This window comes from Haematobia irritans, chromosome 5 (genome assembly GCF_050003625.1).
Source record: "Haematobia irritans isolate KBUSLIRL chromosome 5, ASM5000362v1, whole genome shotgun sequence".
In the NCBI taxonomy this organism is placed as follows: Eukaryota; Metazoa; Arthropoda; class Insecta; order Diptera; family Muscidae; genus Haematobia; species Haematobia irritans.
The window spans coordinates 71,453,283-71,476,038 of NC_134401.1; the positions used below are offsets into that span (position 1 = coordinate 71,453,283).

Sequence of the window (22,756 nt, forward strand, 5' to 3'; positions counted from 1 at the left end):
ATTGCATCTTCATTTGAGGTAAAACGCTTGTCAGCAAGGAGTTTTAGTAGTAGTAGTAGTAGTAACATTTTATTAAAAGAATCCTTTAACAAAATACATTATAAATAACCAACTTTGACATGTAGTCGTCTGTTGTATACAATGCTTCCTTAACATAAGTGTAGACTTTGCTTTTAATACATATCTGAATTCGAGCTTGTAAAAACTAGTTAATATTTCACCATAACTCATCAATTATCTTTTGCCTATATCTAAGTGAATTCAATACATAATAATATAAGTTGAGCCAACCATTAGTTTTGTAACCATTTAATATTTCTGTTAGTTCAAATTCATCTATATATTCCTTTCCAAAATATCTTTTCCTGAATTCTCTAAGAATGGGACATCTTGCCATGAAGTGTTGTAGGTTCTCATTTTCATTTGTGTTACATAGCATACATAATTTGCTTTGTCTTTCATCAAAATTGTTCGCATTTAGTGGTAGAATATCACATCTAGTTCGGCATATGATTGGCATTTGATGTACATCATATGTACTGTTGATATAGCTCATTCCAGCTTGATAATCGAGGTTTTTATAAAATCGATTATTACTTTCTACGGCTTTTTGTACGTTGTTAAAAGTCTCTCTTTGCTTTAAGCATTGCAAGAGCATTTGTGCTTTTTGTGCCCAGTCTTGTAAGTTAATTACTGAAAAGTTTAGCCCAAAATCGGTACCAAGTGTATTAATTTATTTCGCCCAAAACAGGTTCCTTTGTAAAATAGCCATGGATAATGTATGTGGTAGTCTATTTCTTTTATATTGACATATGGTTCTGTATATGTAATTCATATGAAGCTCTAGTGTATAAAAGGAACTATTTTCTATATTCGTTTCCAGCTTCAAAGCATAATTTGGGGTAAAGTCTGGCAGTTTGAGTAATCTCTTTATAAAGTATCGTTGGAGCTTATCAATTTCATCACAAATTACGCATCCCCAAACTTGAGCTGCACATGTTTGTATGGATCTGCAGACTGCTTGAAACAATTTCCATTTGCTTGGTATGGATATACTTGGCTGACTCAAAAAGTTTTTCCAGGTAGCGTTAATACTGTTTTTTGCAGATATATTTCTTTTCTTGACATGTTTTGTAAAACATAGTGTCGGGGTTAGTATCACTCCTAGGTAGTTATGTTCGTTCACTATACGGATTTCCTCGTTGTTGTATCGAATAATATCCCTTGTAGACGTTCTTCCTCCTTTTCTAAAAATCATCATTTCCGATTTTATCATATTTACTTCCATATTCCAAAGATCACAATAACTTTCCAATCGCCTTACCATTCTTTGCATCTCACATATGTTGTCTGATAGAATTACTATGTCATCTGCATACAAGAGGATCCTAACGTTGATATTTTCCACATATAAACCTCTACCCAAATAATCATGTAGGTCATTCAAGTATATATCGAACAAAAGGGGTGATAACAGACAGCCTTGTTTTACACCCGTGAATGCTTGAAAATAACCCGAGATTTCCTTCCCCGTCCATACCACAGACTTTGTGATTTTTATATGTTTTCAATGACTATAACATATATATATATATATATATATATATATATATATATATATATATATATATATATATATATATATATATATATATATATATATATATATATATCTATATATATATATATATATATATATATATATATATATCACTTTGGATTGAAGAAAATAACATACTTTATGAGTACCAAGCCGGGTTCAGAGCAAACCCGGCTATAGCATAACATATATATATACATATATATATATACATATATATATATATATATATATATATATATATATATATATATATATATATATATATATATATATATATATATATATATATATATATATATATATATATATATATTTTCGAAAATTCTACATTCCACTCTGCGCCTCTTATATAAACAGGTATTAGATTTATTTTAATTATTTTAGCATTATTTGCTCTGAACCCGGCTTGGTACTCATTAAGTATGTTATTTTCTTCAATCCAAAGTGATAGCCTTTTATTTAAAATTCCCATAAATAATTTCGGCACAGTATTCATAAATGAGATACCTCTGTAATTTTACACACAGTTTACATCATCTTTTTTTAAAAATTGGGAAAATTATACTACTTTCAAAACATTGATCTACCTCTCCAGTTTTTAGAAATTCGTTGAAGTTTGCTACCAATTCTAGCAGAAAATCATCTGTAGCATACTTAAGCAGCTCATAGGGCACCATGTCCTCACCCGGAGCTTTGTTTGGTTTTCCTTGTTCAAGACTACTTTTATTTCATCCAACGTAATTTCTCTATCCAATTTTTCATCGATGTATTGCATTGGTGCATATTGGATCCCGTTTGACAGTCCCCTATGGTTCAATAATATTTGAAAATGGTCCTTAAATGGTTCTGCAGAAATTTCTACTCCGATTTTGTAACAATCTCCCCTTATTTCTCTCGCCACATTCCACCACTGTTTTGAATCATATACTTGATCTATTTTGGCGTTTAATTCATCATAGTACATTTCTTTCTGTGTTTTGACTATTTCTGAGAACTTCTTTCGCTTTGCTTAAACGTAAGTTTCCCTATCATTTTCATTATTAGTTCGTCTGAATTTGTTTAGTGCTTTAAATGATCGCTTTCTAGCGATTAAACATGCAGAATTGAACCATTTTTGTTTGAAAGGAACTTCTTTGACATTTTCTGTCCGGCTTGTGTTGGTACTCATTTCTTTATAATATCTAACAGATTGTCAATTTTCGGTTGCTGGTTGTCCACCATATAGTTGTGAAAATTATTATTGAGATTCGACTGATATTTTTCGATATCATTTAACTTGGTAATAAATTAATTGATGCGGAATTTGTATCTTGCGATTTCATAGAAATTTTTAGATTAAGTGGCATGTGATCCGACCATATCTTAGAATCAATCTTGAAGCTATGAATGTACTGTAAAGCATCCTGGACTGTTGCACAAATATCGTTTACAGATTTCCCCACCGAGCTTACAAAAATGTATTCTCCTATTTCATCACCAAGCGTGCGGCCATTAAGAATGATAAGACCATAATCGTCGCAAAAGTCTAAAAATTTTCTACCATAACTGTTGATAACTTCATCTTTGGACGATCTTTCCTCTAGCCCAGATGTGAACTGTATTATATATCTTCTATATGTTGTTGCAATCTTCCAGATTATTTCTCATAAAGAAATCTCCAATTTTCGAAAATTCTACATTCCACTCTGCGCCTCTTATATAAACAGGTATTAGATTTATTTTAATTATTTTAGCATTATTTCCAATATATCAACTCCATCTTTTTCATAGTATTTATGTCTAAATATTTTTTGCACACTATTCGTCTTGATACCATAGACACAACCTCCACTAGCTCTGCCTTGTTTATTAAAACGTATAGCGGGTTTCCATTACAGATTAATGTAATTAAAGTATTTTCGCCATTTATCGATATTCCGTTCTTCAACATGAGTCTCAAACAACGCAAATATGTCAAAATCAGTCACATACTTGAAAAAATCGGGAAAAAGATATTTATTACTTAAGCCATGAATATTGTACGATAATACATTTAGGTGTATACTACTTTCTGTTAGTTCGAATTCGACTTATTTAACAAACTACTATATGTAAAATCAAATTTATCGTAATCATATTTATATAGTTCTTTAAGCACCTCAATAGTGTTTTTCCCCACATCGAAGTTCCTTTTCTTTGTTCCAAAACATCCACTTATTTTCAATCCTAATTTGATCGTCAATGACGTTGATTCTATGGGCTTTACTTATGCTCATAATAATTTTTTTGAGTTGAAGCATAGCACGTTTGTCTTGTTGCCTATTCGTGTTTAGGTCTCTTTCAACATAAATGGATGTGCCAGCCAATTTTCTAGAATTTCTGATTGCTTCTTGCACACTGTCCGCCGAGTCCATTTCGGCCACAACAGTCATTTTTCCGTGTCTCTCGAAGATCTTACGTGCGAATTTTATTTCCGGATTTGTTAGTTAGTCGATGTATACATTCTTTTGCAACTTCAGCTTTCACGGGTATTTTTGCGTCCAACCATTTAACAATTAAATTTTTACGTTTGTGTTGATTGTCTAGTTGCAAAATTCTTTTATTATCATTTTCTCGATCAGTTTTCAAATTTTTAACTTCCTCTTGTAGTTTAATGTTTTGCTCTTTAAGATTATCTATCTCACTTGCCATAGTGGATAGTTTTTCTAACACTTCTCGGTTACTTTCTTTAATAATGCATTTCAGATCTTCTACACCAAGATCGCCCACCTTTTTACTTTCATTTTCCTTTTATTATCTTCTGAGGATAGGTCAGCGTGAAAGCGTTTTTTTTGCGCTGCCTTGAGCCACTGTATTGTCCATTGGGTTCGACATAATGTTACAGTTTGATGTTCAATGCGATGTTATCAAAACTTGTCAAACTGTTATTTATACTGTTGGCAACACTTTTACAATATAGAAAGGAACAGCTGAAGTTATTTATTTTATTGCAATTTCTGTGCAAGTGTCGACCGTCTCTTTTTATTGAGTATTTTTTCACAGTTCGCGGATAAAAATTAATTGTTGAAAAATTTGTGTTTTTGAAGCAAAAATGTGCGTTTATACGGATATATCAGTGTCGGTTGTGCAAACCTTCATCTCACAGACAAAAATGAGAAATAATGTTTCCTTCAGAGTGAGTTTCAGGCGCTTGGAATGGCTGTTTTGTAAGTTGTCACAAAGATTATCTGCACCATTAAATTAATTTTTTTTTTAGATTTGGGAACAAGTAAAAGTCACTGGGAGCTAAATCAGGAGAATAAGGTGGGTGGTCAAGCAACTCGTACTTTAATTTGCTGATTTTGGTGCGTTGTCTTGATGAAAAATTATTTTTTTGTGTTGTAAGCCAGGACGTTTTTCTCGAATTTATACATTTAATTGATCCAAAAGGTTGCAATAGTACTCTGAATTTATTGTTTTACCTATTTGCAGATAGTCAATCAATAAAATACCTTTGAAGTCCAAAAAAAAAAACCATTGCCATAACCTTACCAGCCGTTTGAATTGTTTTTGCCTTCTTTGGACCTCCAGCGTTAGTCCATTTTTTGGATTGTTCTTTTGTCTCTGGAGTATAATGGTGGATCCATTTGTTATCAATAGTTACGAAACGACGCTTAAAATCCATTTTATTTCGCTTAAAACGATCCAAAGAAGCTTGAGAAATGTTCATTCTTATGCGTTTTTGATCAACTGTTAACAAATGCGGCACCCATCTTGCAGAAAGCTTTTTCATCTGTAGTTTTTCATGCAAAATTAAATGGACTCGATCATTTGAGATGCCCATGATATTAGCAATTTCACGCACTTTTATTCGTCGATCATTTAATACCATATCATGCACTTTGGCTACAATTTCTCTTGTTGTTGCTGTTTTTGGACGTCCACTAGGTGGTTCATCTTCAATGCTTGTACGACCACGTTTAAATTCAGCAACCCAATTTTTTACTGTTGCATATGGAGGAGCACTTTCACCTAACACATTCACCATATCATTATGAATTTCTTGTCCCGATAAACCTTTTTTATGTAAATATTTAATGACAGCACGCATTTCTAATTTTTCCATTGTAAAAAATTGCGGATGCGTCTTTTTTGAACACCTGTTTCTATATGAAGGAGTTGCCAGATTCGATCTGAATTTTAACATGTGTTCATAACAGAGATGGAAGTTTCGAAAACACTTAACTTTTTTCTGTTTATACCGCGCTTTTTGTGCTAGGCTAAAAAGTTTCCGAACTGCCCTCGTACGTGTCCGCAAATTATTCGTTCATTCTTTGGTAAACCACATTTTTTGGTCTGACGTTAACACAAACAAAGCGGATGGTTTCCCAACTCTTGAACACGCAACGTATAACTGACCATGTGAAAAACAATGATTTTCACGACTGGTTAATGGTCATTGCGAACGCAAGACGAACTGGAAATTGCAATCTTTTGAAGTCAAACGGAAAATCAGTCGGAATCATTGGTATTCGAGGAATACATACATTTTTACCTGCGTACTTTCCGTTAATAATGGTTGCCTCAATCAAATTCGGGATAAGTCTTTTTTACCGAAAGTCGAGTTCCGCTGCAAAATGAAATGAATGGTTAATGAAAACCAATAATATTAATAATTAGTGTGAGAATATTGTACCATCGACCATCTTCAACGTGATGTCGAATCCGTCTTGCCCTTGCCAATAAATGATTGGATATTGTAACGCATCATACAAACGATGTGTCTCGTTTACACGATGCATGATATTGCTTCTTCGCTTAACAATGTCTCGCGATTTAGTTGGATCACCAACAATAATTGCAGCCACATCATTAACTGTGGGTGCATTGAATTTTCGCATATGTGCACCTGTTGGGGTACAATCCGCTCTTATAACAAATTTGTACATATCCGATGGCATTCGTTCCAATGCTGTTTTAAACATATCCCAATAAACACAAGCATTGGAGAAATGCTTATATTCAATACGGTTTCAAACATTTTTTCAAAGAATTACCTTAAAATTCAATTTGAGATTTTGTTGAGAAAATCGCGTTCTCAACAAAAAACAGACATTACCTTCAACACGTTAGCAACAATTTCTCAACATATTAGCAACAACTTTTCAAACTAAATTTCATTTTAATGCTTCAAACCTATTGGAAAATTTGTTGAAGGCAATCAATTTGCAAGGCCATCTGAATTAATGTTGAATATGGGATTCACTATCAAATTGATATGGTGTTACATGTGAAAAATACTCATCCTTGTGTTTGTTGGGATTGTTACGAATTTGATATTTCTACATTAGATTTGAGATTTCTAGATTTGTTTTGTTATTGTTGTAGTAATATGAACACAACCCTAGGTCAGTTAAATTACGAGATAGGCAGAAACGACAAAGTGATTGTTCTAGATAATTGTAGGCAAGACTATGAACAGAAACGACAAAATAATTAGATAATTGTAGGCAAGACTATGAACATAATCAGCTATTCATGTGCGACATCTGCCGGACACTAGTATAACATTCTAGATGGCTGCAGGCAATGAAGATAATCAGTTGAATATGTGCTGTTAGATAAATTGTACCTAGATAGTTCTAGATGATTGTAGGCCAGACTATCCAGAATTTTCGAAATCGTCAAATCACGGTATATAAGCCCCAGGCAGAGGGAGCTGTAAAGTCAGTCGTAAGCTAAAATTCATACAGAACACATCGTAGAGCAGATAAGTGAAACCTAGCAGTTAAGCAAATACATTGTAGGTTAGGTGGCAGCCCGATGTATCAGGCTCACTTAGACTATTCAGTCCATTGTGATACCACATTGGTGAACTTCTCTCTTATCACTGAATGCTGCCCGATTCCATGTTAAACTCAATGACAAGGGACCTCCTTTTTATAGCCGAGTTCGAACGGCGTTCCACATTGCAGTGAAACCACTTAGAGAAGTTTTTAAACCCTCAGAAATGTCACCAGCATTACTGAGGTGGGATAATCCACCGCTGAAAAACTTTTTAGTGTTCGGTCGAAGCAGGAATCGAACCCACGACCTTGTGTATGCAAGGCGGGCATGCTAACCATTGCACCACGATGGCTACATTGTAGATTGTCGTTATTTGAAAAGAACTGTGTTTTAATTATCGGGTCATTAAATATGCCTCAATATAAAAACGTAACAATATTAACGACAGCGGTATAAGCGTGAAAAAATGCTTGTAATTGTTCAATAATTGTTGTGTTCCCTGTATATTGCACCGCGCATTTAGCTGATCCACAATCGACGAAATGAAATAAATTTGCAGAAATCAGAGACCGTAACGGTTATAAGTGCTATCAAAAAAGTTATTTTTTAATCGTTATTTTGTGACTAAAATAATAAAAACTCGAATGAAACTGCTAAAAAGATAGTTTTATTTATCCGTCATAAATAAAACACTTTTTATGAGTTTTATTTTTCCTTCAGAAAATGATACTCTTTTTTGGAGTTTTATTTGTTTCTTCGGAAAATAAAACTCATTTTTAGACGATAAAGGTGAGTACTATGTTCGGGGTTTTCACCAAAACACTAAATTAAAAGTACAAATATATTTAGGAAGACGATTATATTTTGATCAAGTCTTGCAAAATAATGGATGGAAAAGATCCAAGCAATTGATTGTAAATAATTTTATATTTCTAAATTAATTAATTAAAAAAAGTAACCGTGAAAACAAGCTGGTTTTCAGCTTGAAAACTGAACATAGTACTCAGCTTAAGTTAAAAATTATTTTAGGAACATGACTAGTCATCATAATTTACCTTTACCGCAGACGGGATGGAATTCATCCTACTTGATGCTAAAAAGCTTAATGTGTTATAAATCCTTCTGATTGAAAAATGTCGATGCCGCGCTTAATCTAAGTCTGACAGAATGGGAAAGCCCTCTTGGAGCATGTATACGTCGCCAAACAAATGCTTCAAGCAGAGCAATTATTTTATAGCGATTTCTTTAAAATATGGCTTCAAATGAAGCTAGAAATTCGTCGAAACCGCCAGCTCAGAATTTCTGACAATATTAGAACGGCGTGAAAAATTGCTGCTAAAAAATCCAACACTCCTTGCTGGCTTATATTTGATCCGCGTCTTCAGCGCATCATAGCGAAGGAGCCTGCAACCCAAGTAAGCGTGGGAAGAGCATTCTCTGCTCCTAAATTGGTAATGAGCGACCTGTGTTTAAATCTTTCCGTTGAATATTTGGAAAACAATATGTTCGTTAAATTAAATAAATAAATTAATACAAACTTAATGTGAGATAAACTCAATAAAACAAGAAACTGTAAAAAAATGAATATGAGTGTTATTTAAGACGAAAAAAATAAAACTCCTGAAAAGAGTTTTATTTTCCGAAGAAAAAAATAAAACTCCAAAAAAGAGTATTATTTTCTGAAGGAAAAAATAAAACTCATAAAAAAGAGTTTATTTATGACCTTTTATTTTTACGTTGAAAAATAACCGTTAACTTTTGAGTTGGGAGTGTTTTTTTAATATCACCATAGATTCTGAAAGAGCTTTCCGAGATGAATCTATTGGTATATTACAATATAGGTCTCCGTTGACTATTGGTGAATCTATTGGTATATTACAATATAGGTATCCGTTGACTCTAACATGAAGAGTTTTTGAGTTTAAATTTTCTGGATAACAGTTATTTACGGTCCCTGGCAGAAATTAATGCGGTTCATCTAATGTTGGCACCATTGAACCATGCAAATGATATATTTGTTCTTGTATCTGTATTTGCAAACAATCATTTATTGAAGAAATACGGTGTAACTTCTGATCGAGTGGTGTATACGTAGTTGTTATGTGTTGCAATTCATTGTGTTGGTGTGAGTGATTGGTTATGTGTGTGTTGTATCTTTTACCTTGCAAGTCGGCATGAAGCCGCCTTCTCGAATGATATTAGCTCCAAAGGAAGTCATGCGAAAGCAGTTATTGTATTCAAGGACATGTTGAAGAAAATTGTTGGAATCGGGATCACTTCCATCGAGCAATGATTTCAGACTTTTCCACTTGCGCAGAACAATCTAGACGTTTCTCTTTTGAACTTTAACGCATTGAAATATCGGCATATAGTCGTCATTGGTCCAATATCTAAATTTTCATTATCACTGCAGTTCGCAATGGGGTCATATTGGAATGCTAAGCGATTGTATGATGCCAATGATCTTCGTGTGCTCACGCGTTGTCTCAATCGGGCATTTTCTCTTATTATATTTTGTCTTTCTTCCCTTAAATTCTGTGAATACACTTGTTGCTGGCTTGCATGTCTTGTGCGGCGGCCGATGTTCGCACGTCGCCTAAAGGCATTTTGGTTTATGGACAGAGTGGTTGAGTTAGTTTCAAATGCACGATCCCCATAATTTACACAGTTCAACTTACTACCTTAAAGACAAATGTCTGTTGTTTAAATTCACTAAAAATTTGCACAATACACGTATTTGATTTGATGATTTCCAATTGAAATGTTAGTAAACGATTAAGTTATTTTTTTAATATTTTTTCACAATTTCACAGTGTACACAATGCCGGTTTGTAACATGAATATTTGTCATATCACTTAAATCTTTCGCAATATAAAAATATATTTTATTGAATAGCAATTCATTTTAAAAAATTAAATGACAATTCATGTGAAAAAATAAAATTAAAAAAATTAAAAATAAAAAGCAACTGAGATGAATTCAAGTTATAATTTTTTGTAATGTGCGCTGTATGCAAAAAAAGATTTACCCGCTTTTCCGATTAAACTTTTCTTGAATTTTCTATATGTATAAACCTCACAGAGCCCGATACCTTTCCAACGAATGCAAAACCGTGGAAATCGGTTCGTGCGTTCTGGAGTTGCATCAAAGACGGCCCTGTATGTACAAAAAGATTTTCCCGCTTTTCCGTTGAAACTTTTCTTGAATATTCCGAGCTATAAACCTCACGGAGCCGAGACCTTTCCAACGAATGCAAAATCGTGGAAATCGGTTATGCAAAACCGTGGAAATCGGTTCGTGTGTTCCGGAGATGCATCCGAAATGCGCTGTATATAAAAAAAGATTTTGCTATAAACCTTACGGAGCGCGAGACCTTTCCAACGAATGCAAAACCGTGGAAATCGGTAGATAAGGATTTGTTGTTCCTTTAATTATTTAATTTGTTTGTATAGTGGAAAGATGTATTTAAAAATAACTTATTCTTCAACATTTTAAAGAGACGGTTAACCAACCAAAGTTAACCAAAATAATACAGATTTTTCACTTGAAAATATAAATCTCATGGTATAGTAAAATTTAACTAAAATACAATTTCATAGATGAACTAAAATTTAAGAGAACTAGACAAGCAGAAAAAATCTTAACGGCCAAATTATGGTCAATTTTACTACAGTTTAGTTCATTTTGCAATGGAAAAAGGTTCACTATTCAGAGCAGATCTATACTAAAGGCTGTGGAAAAGTTCATTCGCCTGAACGGAAAAGTCAGGCGTGTATTAAGGGACTTGATCAATACAGTCATTGAGAAGAAAACGCCAGACACAAATCTATACAAGCCTGATTACATTAGTTGTAACTTACCCAAATATTCGTATAGATCGTCACAAACATCCCAACGGTCAATCACCCCCAAAAATTTTTCCAAGTGTGCAAAAGTTGCTGTATTCGGATTATTAATGCACCAAAGTTGAATTAGTTTTGCCATTGGATCGTCCCCACTTATGATGTTATCATCGCACAAATTTTTTTGTTTCGCCAAAAAAGCCAATCCCCTCCAATCCCGTTCGTAACCATCTTCCGATCTTAATATTTTTTTGGCATTCATCAAATGGGAAAGCTTCTTCCTAGACCCTTTACTTAGAGCGGATAGAGGGACATCACGAAAAGTCGGCGTCTCCAAACCCGTTGATACAGACGGAGATTCCAATGATTCGCCGCTCATTATAATATTGTTACAATGTATATTTAAGATTGCTGGAGTCAAATTTTAGACCATATTGTAGGAGCTCAAAGATTGTGTCGGAAAAAGGGCCTGAAATGAAATGGCAAGAGGTTTTAGATAAAAAAATTAACTTTTCGAAGGCACGTCATTTTATGTTTGCGTGCAGTAACAATTAGGCAATTATTGCAGAAGCTTATTAAACTCCCGATCGTGTTAAAAAGGTTGATCGTTCAATATGAAGAATTAGAGTATAACTCAACGAAAGTATTCCCTAGTACCTTATCCTTTCTACAGTTCCTGTTGACTGGTACCTACAATAAGTAAATAGTGAACTGCTCATCGATATCATTGAGAAACAGTCTATATCCGTTTTCGAGTTAAGAAAGACAGAATGCATGGATTTTATTACATGTTTATTGTCTGGGTCTACGTTTATGTCAACTTTTTAAGGGACATTACAATACCTCAGCCAATTAATTTATTTAGTGTGGCCAAAATACGGTGTTTTGAATGTCGACTTTTTCCGGTTTTAAACAACCGAACAATGTTTCTTAAAACAAATAACCGGCATACAGGTTCAACCAGGATTTGATAAATTTATTTATTTATTTACGGGGCTAATAGCAGCCGGGACATTACAAAATATATCTTTTAAATTCAATTAAATATAATTCAATATTCCAAGTGGGCCAGAAGGGAGCCTATAGGTCAGTAAGGACCACAGCGAGTCAGAAAGGACTCCCAAACTAGTTATTCGAGACGGGTCAGAAAGGACCCCGTTGAGTCAATTAGGGCTCCGCGGTACAATATATAAGCAGATGCGTTAGGAGGGACCCCATTGAACCAACGATTAAAAAGTGCCACCAAGGACGGTAAGGGCGCGGAAAACAGGATAATAGAAGCAGTAATTGGATGAGCAGGATCAAAAAAATTTTTTAGAATACAGTTGGAAATTTAGAAGGCAACACCCCTTCGATCAGAAACTCTGTTGTTAAAATTAAGAATAATTTCCTTGATGGCAGGAATCGGATCTGTTAAAGAAATCAATGAATAGACCGAATTAAAGTTTTTACACAAAACATTAAGGGGATTATATAATTCATAGTTATGCCTGCAAACTTCATTCTTTAAGAATACAAAGTTCTTAGTTAAACGATTTGGAACATTGACATTCTCGATGTCAAGTAGTGTGAATCAGTATCTCCATTAATAAGTTTAGTTAGAAACACAATACCGTACATAAACCGTCTACGTTGAAGAGATGGAAGATCAATTAACATAAGACGACTAGAATATGGAGGCAAATCGTATAAATTATTCCAGCCAAGCCCCCTCAAAGCAAAAATAAGAAACTGCTTCTGTACAGATTCAATACGATCAATAGAACAACGATAACTCGGTGACCAGATAACACACGCATACTCTAATATCGGTCTAACCAGAGTCGTAAAGAGCCTCTTCGTAAGATAAGGATCAACAAATTCCTTAGACCATCTCTTAATGAAACCCAAAACACCAGTTGCCTTATGTACGCATCCCTCAATATGGGGACCAAAGTCAAGCCTGGAATCAAACAATACACCTAAATCATTAAAACTAAGCACATTCTCAAGCCTATAATTCCCAACATAGTACCCAGTCTGTTCACAAACTCTATGAGAAAAAGTCATCTTCTTACACTTCACAAGATTGAGTAACATACAATTAGAAGCACACCAATCTGCCAACTTGTCAATGTCATCCTGAAGAAGTAAAGAATCACTAGCATTATCAAATGAAAGAAACAGCTTAATTACATTAATATCCTCGATGATATGATAACCGACGGAAGATCGTTCAAATATAGGTTAAACAGAACCGGTCCTAGGTGGCTGCCCTGGGGAACTCCAGATGTCACACGTATAAGCATAGATAAACATAACAATTTATTAAAAGATGGACACAACGTTTTTAATTCATACACCCACTAAAAAAGCTTCTCTTACACTAACGAAAAAGACTGTTTTTCACATGTTTCGGTGTAAAAATTATATGTTTGGAACTCAAATTTTTAGCACATTATTTTTAAGAGCAAGCATATAATGTTCATAAAGTAGTATAACATGTTTAGGACATATATGGTAATATGTTAGAGCATATTGTTACGTTTTTATATTGAGGCGTATTTAGGTTAGGTTAGGTTAAAGTGGCAGCCCGATTAAGATTCAGGCTCACTTAGACTATTCAGTCCATTGTGATACCACATTAACTAAAAGTACCTATTACATATGGGCAATTCTAGTTTTAACCGTTGAACCTTCTCGATTATTTTCTTCTGTTGAACCAACCAGATTGTTCCAAAAACATTAGCAGACTGCTTAAGTTAACGTTTTCCAGGTCCGCCAGTAATCTGAAGCTATATGCCCCTAAAATTTGCTTACGCCTTACACAAAATGCAGGACACTCACACAAGAGGTGTTTTATTGATTCCTTTTCCTCCGCATCATGACAGCTCATACAATAGTCATTATACTTCGCACCAATAGTTTTTGCAAAATCGCCTATCAGGCAGCGACCCGTTATAGCAGATATCACGAGTGAAATCTGGCGTCTCGAGAACACTAGCATGTCTAGTGTGCGGTTTAAGTTTAAATGGGGCCATATTTGCTTGGTGTCGTTACAACCCTTACAATTCTCCCATCGAACATTTGCCATCATGACAGCCTTCTCACGCAGTAAGAGCTTGCAGGTAGCCAGAGGCACACCAACAGATTCTAGTTCCCATGGAATATGTAAGGTAGTTCCTAGCCTTGCTAGCTCATCTGCTTCGCAGTTCCCCGGTATGTTCCTGTGGCCAGGCACCCATATTAGGTGAATATTGTGCTGCTCAGCCATCTCATTGAGAGATTTGCGGCAGTCGATGGCCGTTTTCGAGTTGAGGAACACAGAGCCCAAGGATTTTATTGCAGGTTGACTGTCTGAGTATATATTAATGCCAATATTGCGTGGAGCATTACTTCTCAGCCAATTCACCACTTCTCTTATTGCTAATATTTCAGCCTGAAAAACACTACAGTGATCAGGTAATCTTTTCGCTATTCGAAGTTCCAGATCTTTAGAATATACTCCAAAACTCACTTGGCCATCCAATTTGGAGCCATTAGTGTAGAAATCTATATATCTTTTATTCCCCGGGGTCCGTGTACACCACGCCTCACTGTTGGGAATTAGAGTCTCAAACTTTTTGTCGAAAAGTGGACTCGCCAAAGTGTAATCCACTACGTTAGGCACATCTGGCATTATTTTGAGGACCGAACTGTGACCGTAACTTTTTTCCGACCACAGCGATAGCTCGCGCAACCGCACAGCCGTTGTTGCAGCTGACTGTTTGGCCAAAATGCATTGGCGTAGCTAGGGGGGTGCTGGGGGGGGCTATGCCCCCCCAGAATAGTTCTTGCCCCCCCCCCCAGAATAATCAAAGCTACAGTTGTTTTATATTTTAATTCAAGCTTTGCGATGTGTTTAATCCAATTAAAATTGTGGCAGAGAGAGTATGTTAAGCATATTTTTTAGTATTGATATTTACATTACAACTAAAAACACGTAATAAAAACACTAAAAGGAAACTTGAGACGCACATTTTCAAAAATAGTCAATTTATAACTACGTTGAAAATCATAAATCGTCACATGCCCAATTTACCATCTAAAATCGTCAAAATCACGAAAAATCCACAGAGTTGGCACCGCTGCTCTCGACAGTTGCTTCGTTGTATTCTGTTCTCAGAGAATTTTTAAAAACTAATCGAAGATAGACGTTTTATAATATTCAATTTATTTTTTGCCTTTTATTTAATTTTTTATTCTTAGTATTTTTTATACACGATGAATATATTAAGTTTATGTTTTGCTTTATGATTTCTAGTCCTGTTTTAAAACACACATTTTAAATAAAATTTAAAAATCATATGTTTGTTCTCTTGAATTAAAAATAAATAACAAACAATATTTTTCAAACACATACTTAAAGCAATGCTTTTATTTTTTGTTATATTAAATAACGGTAAGTTGCTATTTGATTATTTATAGCGGTGTCGTGGAACCGGCTCCCACACACAATAAAATATTTTTTGTCTTCAACCATGAAATTAATTGATCTAATTAATTATACCCTTCACCACTACTGTGGTACAGGGTATAATAAGTTTGTGCATTTGTATATAACGCCAAGAAATAGTGGTCATAGACCCATCTTTTAGTATACCGATCGGGTAAGAATTAAAATCTGAGTCGATTTAGCGATGTCCGTCTGTCTGTCCGTCCGTCTGTCTGTATATGTAATTTTGTGCACAAAGTACAGCTCGCAATTTAAGTCCGATCGTTCTCAAATTTGGCATAGGGCCGTTTCTTGAGACAGAGACAATTGCTATTGGTTTTGGAAAAAATCGGTTCAGATTTAGATATAGCTGCCATATATAATTATCTACGATGTGGTCATAGTTAGCGTGTTTATCAACCAATTTTCTTGAAATACCGTACATCCAAATATTTAATGAATCTCGCAAATCTTGCAAAATATCAGCCAAATCGGTTCAGGTTTAGATATAGCTCCCATATATATCTTTCGTCCGATTTAGACTCATATGACCACAGAGCCCAAAATTTACTACCGATCTTCATGAAATTTTGCACAGAGGGTAGAATTGGCATTCTACCAATGCTTGGTACACTTGATTGAAATCGGTTCAAATTTAGATAAAGCTCCCATATAAAGGGTGATTCTTTTGAGGTTAGGATTTTCATGCATTAGTATTTGACAGATCACGTGGGATTTCAGACATGGTGTCAAAGAGAAAGATGCTCAGTATGCTTTGACATTTCATCATGAATAGACTTACGATCTGCCACAACGTCGAATTTTCAGTGAATGGGCCCTAGAAAAGTTGGCAGAAAATCCGCTTTTTTATCGACAAATTTTGTTCAGCGATGAGGCTCATTTCTGGTTGAGTGGCTACGTAAATAAGCAAAATTGCCGCATTTGGAGTGAAGAGCAACCAGAAGCCGTTCAAGAACTGCCCATGCATCCCGAAAAATGCACTGTTTGGTGTGGTTTGTACGCTGGTGGAATCATTGGACCGTATTTTTTCAAAGATGCTGTTGGACGCAACGTTACGGTGAATGGCGATCGCTATCGTTCGATGCTAACAAACTTTTTGTTGCCAAAAATGGAAGAACTGAACTTGGTTGACATGTGGTTTCAACAAGATGGCGCTACATGCCACACAGCTCGCGATTCTATGGCCATTTTGAGGGAAAACTTCGGAGAACAATTCATCTCAAGAAATGGACCGGTAAGTTGGCCACCAAGATCATGCGATTTGACGCCTTTAGACTATTTTTTGTGGGGCTACGTCAAGTCTAAAGTCTACAGAAATAAGCCAGCAACTATTCCAGCTTTGGAAGACAACATTTCTGAAGAAATTCGGGCCATTCCGGCCGAAATGCTCGAAAAAGTTGCCCAAAATTGGACTTTCCGAATGGACCACCTAAGACGCAGCCGCGGTCAACATTTAAATGAAATTATCTTCAAAAAGTAAATGTCATGGACCAATCTAACGTTTCAAATAAAGAACCGATGAGATTTTGCAAATTTTATGCGTTTTTTTTTTTTTAAAGTTATCAAGCTCTTAACAAATCACCCTTTATATCTTTCGTCCGATTTGAACTTATATGGCCACAAAAGCCAGAGATTTGCCGTGATTTGCTTCAAATTTTGCACAAGGGGTACGTTTAATAGTATCGTTAAGTGTGTCAAATTTTGTTAAAATCGGTTCAGATTTAGATATAGCTCCCATATATATCTTTCGTCCGATTGAACTTATATGGCCTCAAAATCCAGGGTTTTGCCGTGCTTTGCTTCAAAGTTCGCACAAGGAGTACGTTTAGTAGTATAGGTAATTGTGCCAAATTTGGTTGAAATCGATTCAGATTTAGATATGGCTCCCATATATATCTCCCGTCCGATTTGCACTCATATGACCAGGGGGGCCAAAGTTATACTCCCATTTACGTGAAATTTCGCATAGATAGCAGAATTATTATTCTAACTATACATGTCAAATTTATTCAAAATCGGTTCAGATTGTATATAGCTCCCATATATACGTACACCAGAGTTGGGGAAATATGGTCGACTGTTTCATATTTTATACCCATTTTCAATGGGATTTTCCTCCAATTGACTGGATAGTTTCCACAGAGAATGCAAATATGGCCAAAATCCTCACAGTTTACACAAAATTCTGTGATGATTTCCCCATATCCTACACACTGCAATGCCAAAATTTCCACAGAACGGATGAGTTTTAAATAAGGCTCCAAGTCGCCCTACACATATCATGGCGAGATCTAACCAATATCCTTGTAAAATCGCCATTGCTGAGTAGCAAAAATTGTAAATATTACTCTAATTGTCCTATATCTCGAATACATATGTATCGCCTGAAAAATTAAAAATCTCTTTTGTACAATTGCATTAAAATTTCTCTCGCTTCATATTTCCCATATTTTTTACTTACATTGTGTATCATCCCAGGGCGTTAGCCGATTTAAATTTTAATTCTAGAGTTTTTGTAGAAGTACAAAAAATTGTTTCCATTAAAAGTATTTGTATCTGGAAATGCAAACCTTTATATAGCTCCCAGCAAATTTTAAGTAGTTGAGATGGTAACACAAATGTTTGTCTACATAGTGGTGAAGGGTATAATATAGTCGGCTCCGCCCGACTTTAGATTTTACTTACTTGTTTTTAATTGAAATGTATTCAATCAAAAAAAAAAAAATGATAGTATCAATCATCAAAGCCAATTAAAAAATTAATTGATACAACTAATTTTTGTGATTGAGTTTTTTTTGTTTTTGATTGATTTTGCTGCATATTGCCTTTAACACCGCAATAAAATTGAGGATGTATAGTTTTATCAATAGGGGTAATTTATCGCTTCGGAAATTTCGACAAAATTTCGAAGGATGTCTGGGGGGGGCATAGCCCCCCCCCAGAGAAAATTTCTAGCTCCGCCAATGCCAAAATGTCTAAAGGCAATAGATGCAGTATGACATTAAGCCATATAGCATTATAGGTCTAACCACTGTCGTGTATAGCCAATGTACAATTTTTGGTTTTAGTCCCCACTTTTTCCCTATTGCCTTTTTGCACGAGTATAAAGCTACCGTTGCTTTCCTCGCCCTTTCTTCAATATTAAGCTTAAAGTTCAGCTTCCTGTCCAAAATAACGCCAAGGTATTTTTCACACTTCCTAAAGGGAATTTCAATACCCCCTAAGGAAATGGGCCTAACCGTGGGAGTTTTGCGATCTTTGCAGTACATGACTAGTTCTGTCTTTGCAGGATTTACCCCAAGACCATTATCTTTCGCCCAGGCGAAAGATTTAATGACCCGATAATTAAAACACAGTTCTTTTCAAATAACGACAATCTACAATTTATTTGCTTAACTGATAGGTTTCACTTATTTGCTCTACGATGTGTACTGTATGAATTTTAGCTTACGACTGACTTCATTGCAACAATGCCATAATCAGCTCTTTTATAGTACTGTATAACGATATCGAAAATTCTCGGTAGTCTGGCCTAAAACATTCTAGACTATTCTACTACTATCTGGTAGATGTCGCACGGGCGATATCGCACATATTTACAAGGGCAGTTCGGAAACTAGCCTAGCACAAAAAGCGCGGTATAAACAGAAAAAAGTTAGGTGTTTAGGTAACTTCCATCTCTGTTATGAGCACATGTTAAATTTTGTTTCGATCTGGAAACTCCTTCATATAGAAACAGGTGTTTAAAAAAGACGCATCCGCAATTTTTTTACAATGGAAAAATTAGAAATGCGTGCTGTCATTAAATATTTACATAAAAAAGGTTTATCGGGACAAGAAATTCATAATGATAGGGTGAATGTGTTAGGTGAAATGCTCCTTCATATGCAACAGTAAAAATTAGGTTGCTGAATTTAAACGTGGTCGTACAAGCATTGAAGATGAACCACGTAGTGGACGTCCAAAAACAGCAACAACAGAAATTGTAGCCCAAGTGCATGATATGGTATTAAATGATCGACGAATAAAAGTGCGTGAAATTCCTAATATCATGGGCATCTCAAATGATCAAGTCCATTTAATTTTGCATCAAAAACTACGGATGAAAAAGCTTTCTGCAAAATGGGTGCCGCATTTGTTAACAGTCGATCAAAAACGCATAAGAATGAAAATTTCTCAGCTTCTTTGGATCGTTTGAAGCGAAATAAAATGGATTTTAAGCGTCGTTTCGTAACTATTGATAAGAAATGGATCCACCATTATACTCCAGAGACACAAGAACAATCCAAACAATGGACTGAAGCTGGAGGAAGTGCCCCAAAGAAGGCAAAAACAATTCAATCGGCTGGTAAGGTTATGACAACGGACTTCAAAGGTATTTTATGGATTGACTATCTGCAAAAGGGTAAAACAATAAATTCAGAGTACTATTGCAACCTTTTGGATCAATTAAATGTACAATTTCGAGAAAAATGCCCTGGCTTACAACACAAAAAAATATTATTCTCCTGATTTAGCTTCCAGAGACTTTTATTTGTTCCCAAATCTAAAAAAATACCTAGCTGGCAAGCGTTTTACCTGAAATGAAGATGTAACTATTTTGAAGACCTTGAGGAAAACTATTTTATTCAAGAGATAGAATTGCTAGAAAAGCGATGGACTAAGTGTATTGAAATTTCAGGAGATTATATTGAAAAATAAAAATATTTTTGAAAAACTTACTATTCTCTTTCATTGATAGGCTAAGAAGTTTCAGAACCGCCCTCGTATCGGCTTATGCTTATTGTCTTGGCTACAATCATCGAGAACATTCTACTATTTAGCAGATGTCGCACAGGCATAAATGATTATGGTCATATTACTACAAAAATAAGCAATGAAGATAACAAAACAAAAGCGGTTACTTTACAATGAACGATTGGGAAACTAAGAACACAAAAGATGTTTAGGAAAGTACTAGAAAATAAAGAAATGATTTTGACAAGTGATGACGTAATTTGACGGTTACAATTTGAAATTTTAAATTAACGGAAACTAATTTGAATAAACTTAAATCTAGAAATATCAAATTCGTAACACTGCCTCCCGCTTAAGCCTGTTCGTCCCGAATAGGCACAAAACCCGTTCCGTAAGGAGCCAAACGTTCCAGGTGAACAACTTTCATCTTTGACCTTGGGCTGTCGTCCTTTTGAATGCGGTATACAACATCCTTGATCTTCTTGATGATTTTGTGGGGGCCTTTCCATTGTGTTTGCAGCTTGGGACACAATCCTTTCTTTCGTTGCGGATTAAAAAGCAGAACCAAATGTCCTTCTTGGAAGCCCTCAGTATTTGCAGCACGATCATATCTCGCCTTCATCTTGTTGCTGACCATATTTATTTTGTTACGCACTGATTCGTGAACTTCGCCAAACGTGTTTGGTATGTCGTTACTGTTTTCTTCTATGGCGAGCTCATTAGGTTTAGCGCCGAATATCAAATCTCCAGGCATCTTAAATTCCGTTCCGAATAGAACCTGGAGTTCGTGACGTAGATTCATGTATGGCTGATCTATAAGACAGCAAAATCTTTGGTCGTCCCAGTCTCGTTGGTCGTTATCCACCACCTTGCGAAGATGTTCTTCCAGAGTGCGATTAAACCTTTCTAACATGCCATCAGACTGTCGATGCAATGGCGTTGTCCTTGTTTTCTTCATACCAAGAGATTCACACATCTCTTAAAATATGGCCGATTCAAAATTTCTTCCTTGGTCTGAGTGTATCTCGGACGGCACACCGTAGCGACATATCCAGTTCTTGTCGACTACGTCTACAATCGTCTGCGCCTCTTGGTTTGGAATGGCATAAACTTGTAGCCACTTGCTGAAGCAATCCATGACCACAAGGACATATCGGTTTCCAGAATCACTTACTGGGAAAGGGCCTGCAACGTCCATTGCTGTTCTTTCAAATTACGCTCCTGGCCTACACTCTTGCATAAGACCTCTACTTTTTCGTCTCGGCCCTTTCGCCTTTATGCACTTCTCACAATTTGCCACCCATTCAGCAATTGACTTCTGGCATCCAACCCAGTAGAATCGTTGCTTCACTTTCTCGGCTGTTTTGGTTATTCCCAAGTGACCTCCACTAGGTCCATTGTGGAATTCCGTCAAAACATCTCTTATTTTAGAATCCGGTACGATGATTAAATTTCGGCTGCTCTTACCATCTTCGCTTTCCCATTTACGTTGCAGGGTTTCATTGACCAGACATAGACTGTCCCATTGAGCCAAGTATGATTTAATAAGTGGGCTTTCGGCAGCGATGTCTTTCTTGCTGGGTTTATTATCTTCTTCCTTCGCCGAAATAATTTTGCTCAAAATGGGATCTTTACGCTGTTCTGCTGGCCAGTCCACTCCAGATTCGACGTGCAACAGCCGGATATCCACGATTTCTTCATTTTGTTCAGCTTTCGAGCAGTGTTTGCACTCGAACTACAAGGTCGACGTGACACGGCGTCCGCGTTGCCATGTTTGCTACCTTTTCTATGCCCGATACTGAAATCATAGCTTTGGAGTCTTTCGATCCAACGTGCCAGCTGAGCTTCCGGATTCTTGAATTGAAGCAACCGTCGTAGAGCTGAATGATCAGTTCTTAGCACGAAATTCTGTTCATACAAGTATTTGTGGTAATGCTTTTCGCTTTCTATGACAGCAAGTAACTCTCTTCTCGTTACGCAATAGCTCCTTTCGGGCTTGGGCAACGTTCGGCTAAAATATCCAATGACTCTTTACCAATGCAACCCTTTAGCACCCGCTTCATCAATCGCTCGAACGTAGCCGGAGCATTGCAGAGCCCGAATGGCATTACATTGAACTGCCAAAGACCGCCATTAACGCCAAAAGCTGTCTTTTCTTTGTCTTTCTCAGCGATCTCTACTTGCCAGTATTCACCATGCAATCAAGCGTGGAAAACCATTTTGTTCCGGCTTGTGTGTCCAACGTGTCATCAATGCGTGGAAGTGGATAACTGTCTTTCTTGGTGACATCATTTAACTTTCTGTAGTCAACGCAAAATCGGGTGCTTTTTGACTAGTACAACTGGTGAGTATAA

General features: G+C 35.8%; 1 protein-coding gene across 3 annotated transcripts in view; it reads right to left on the minus strand.

Annotated features, from left to right (window-relative positions):
- Nucleotides 1-22,756, minus strand: part of LOC142239163 (uncharacterized) — a 288,432-nt gene that overhangs the window by 223,236 nt on the left and 42,440 nt on the right. For 2 of the 3 annotated variants that reach the window (XM_075310933.1, XM_075310931.1), the window contains one exon: nt 11,210-11,660. In XM_075310933.1, coding sequence (XP_075167048.1) covers nt 11,210-11,570 — 361 coding nt within the window. In that variant the 5' untranslated portion in view covers nt 11,571-11,660. Of the gene's footprint in view, nt 1-11,209; nt 11,661-20,387; nt 20,527-22,756 lie in introns of all 3 variants that reach the window. The other variant, XM_075310932.1, reaches the window with a different exon arrangement.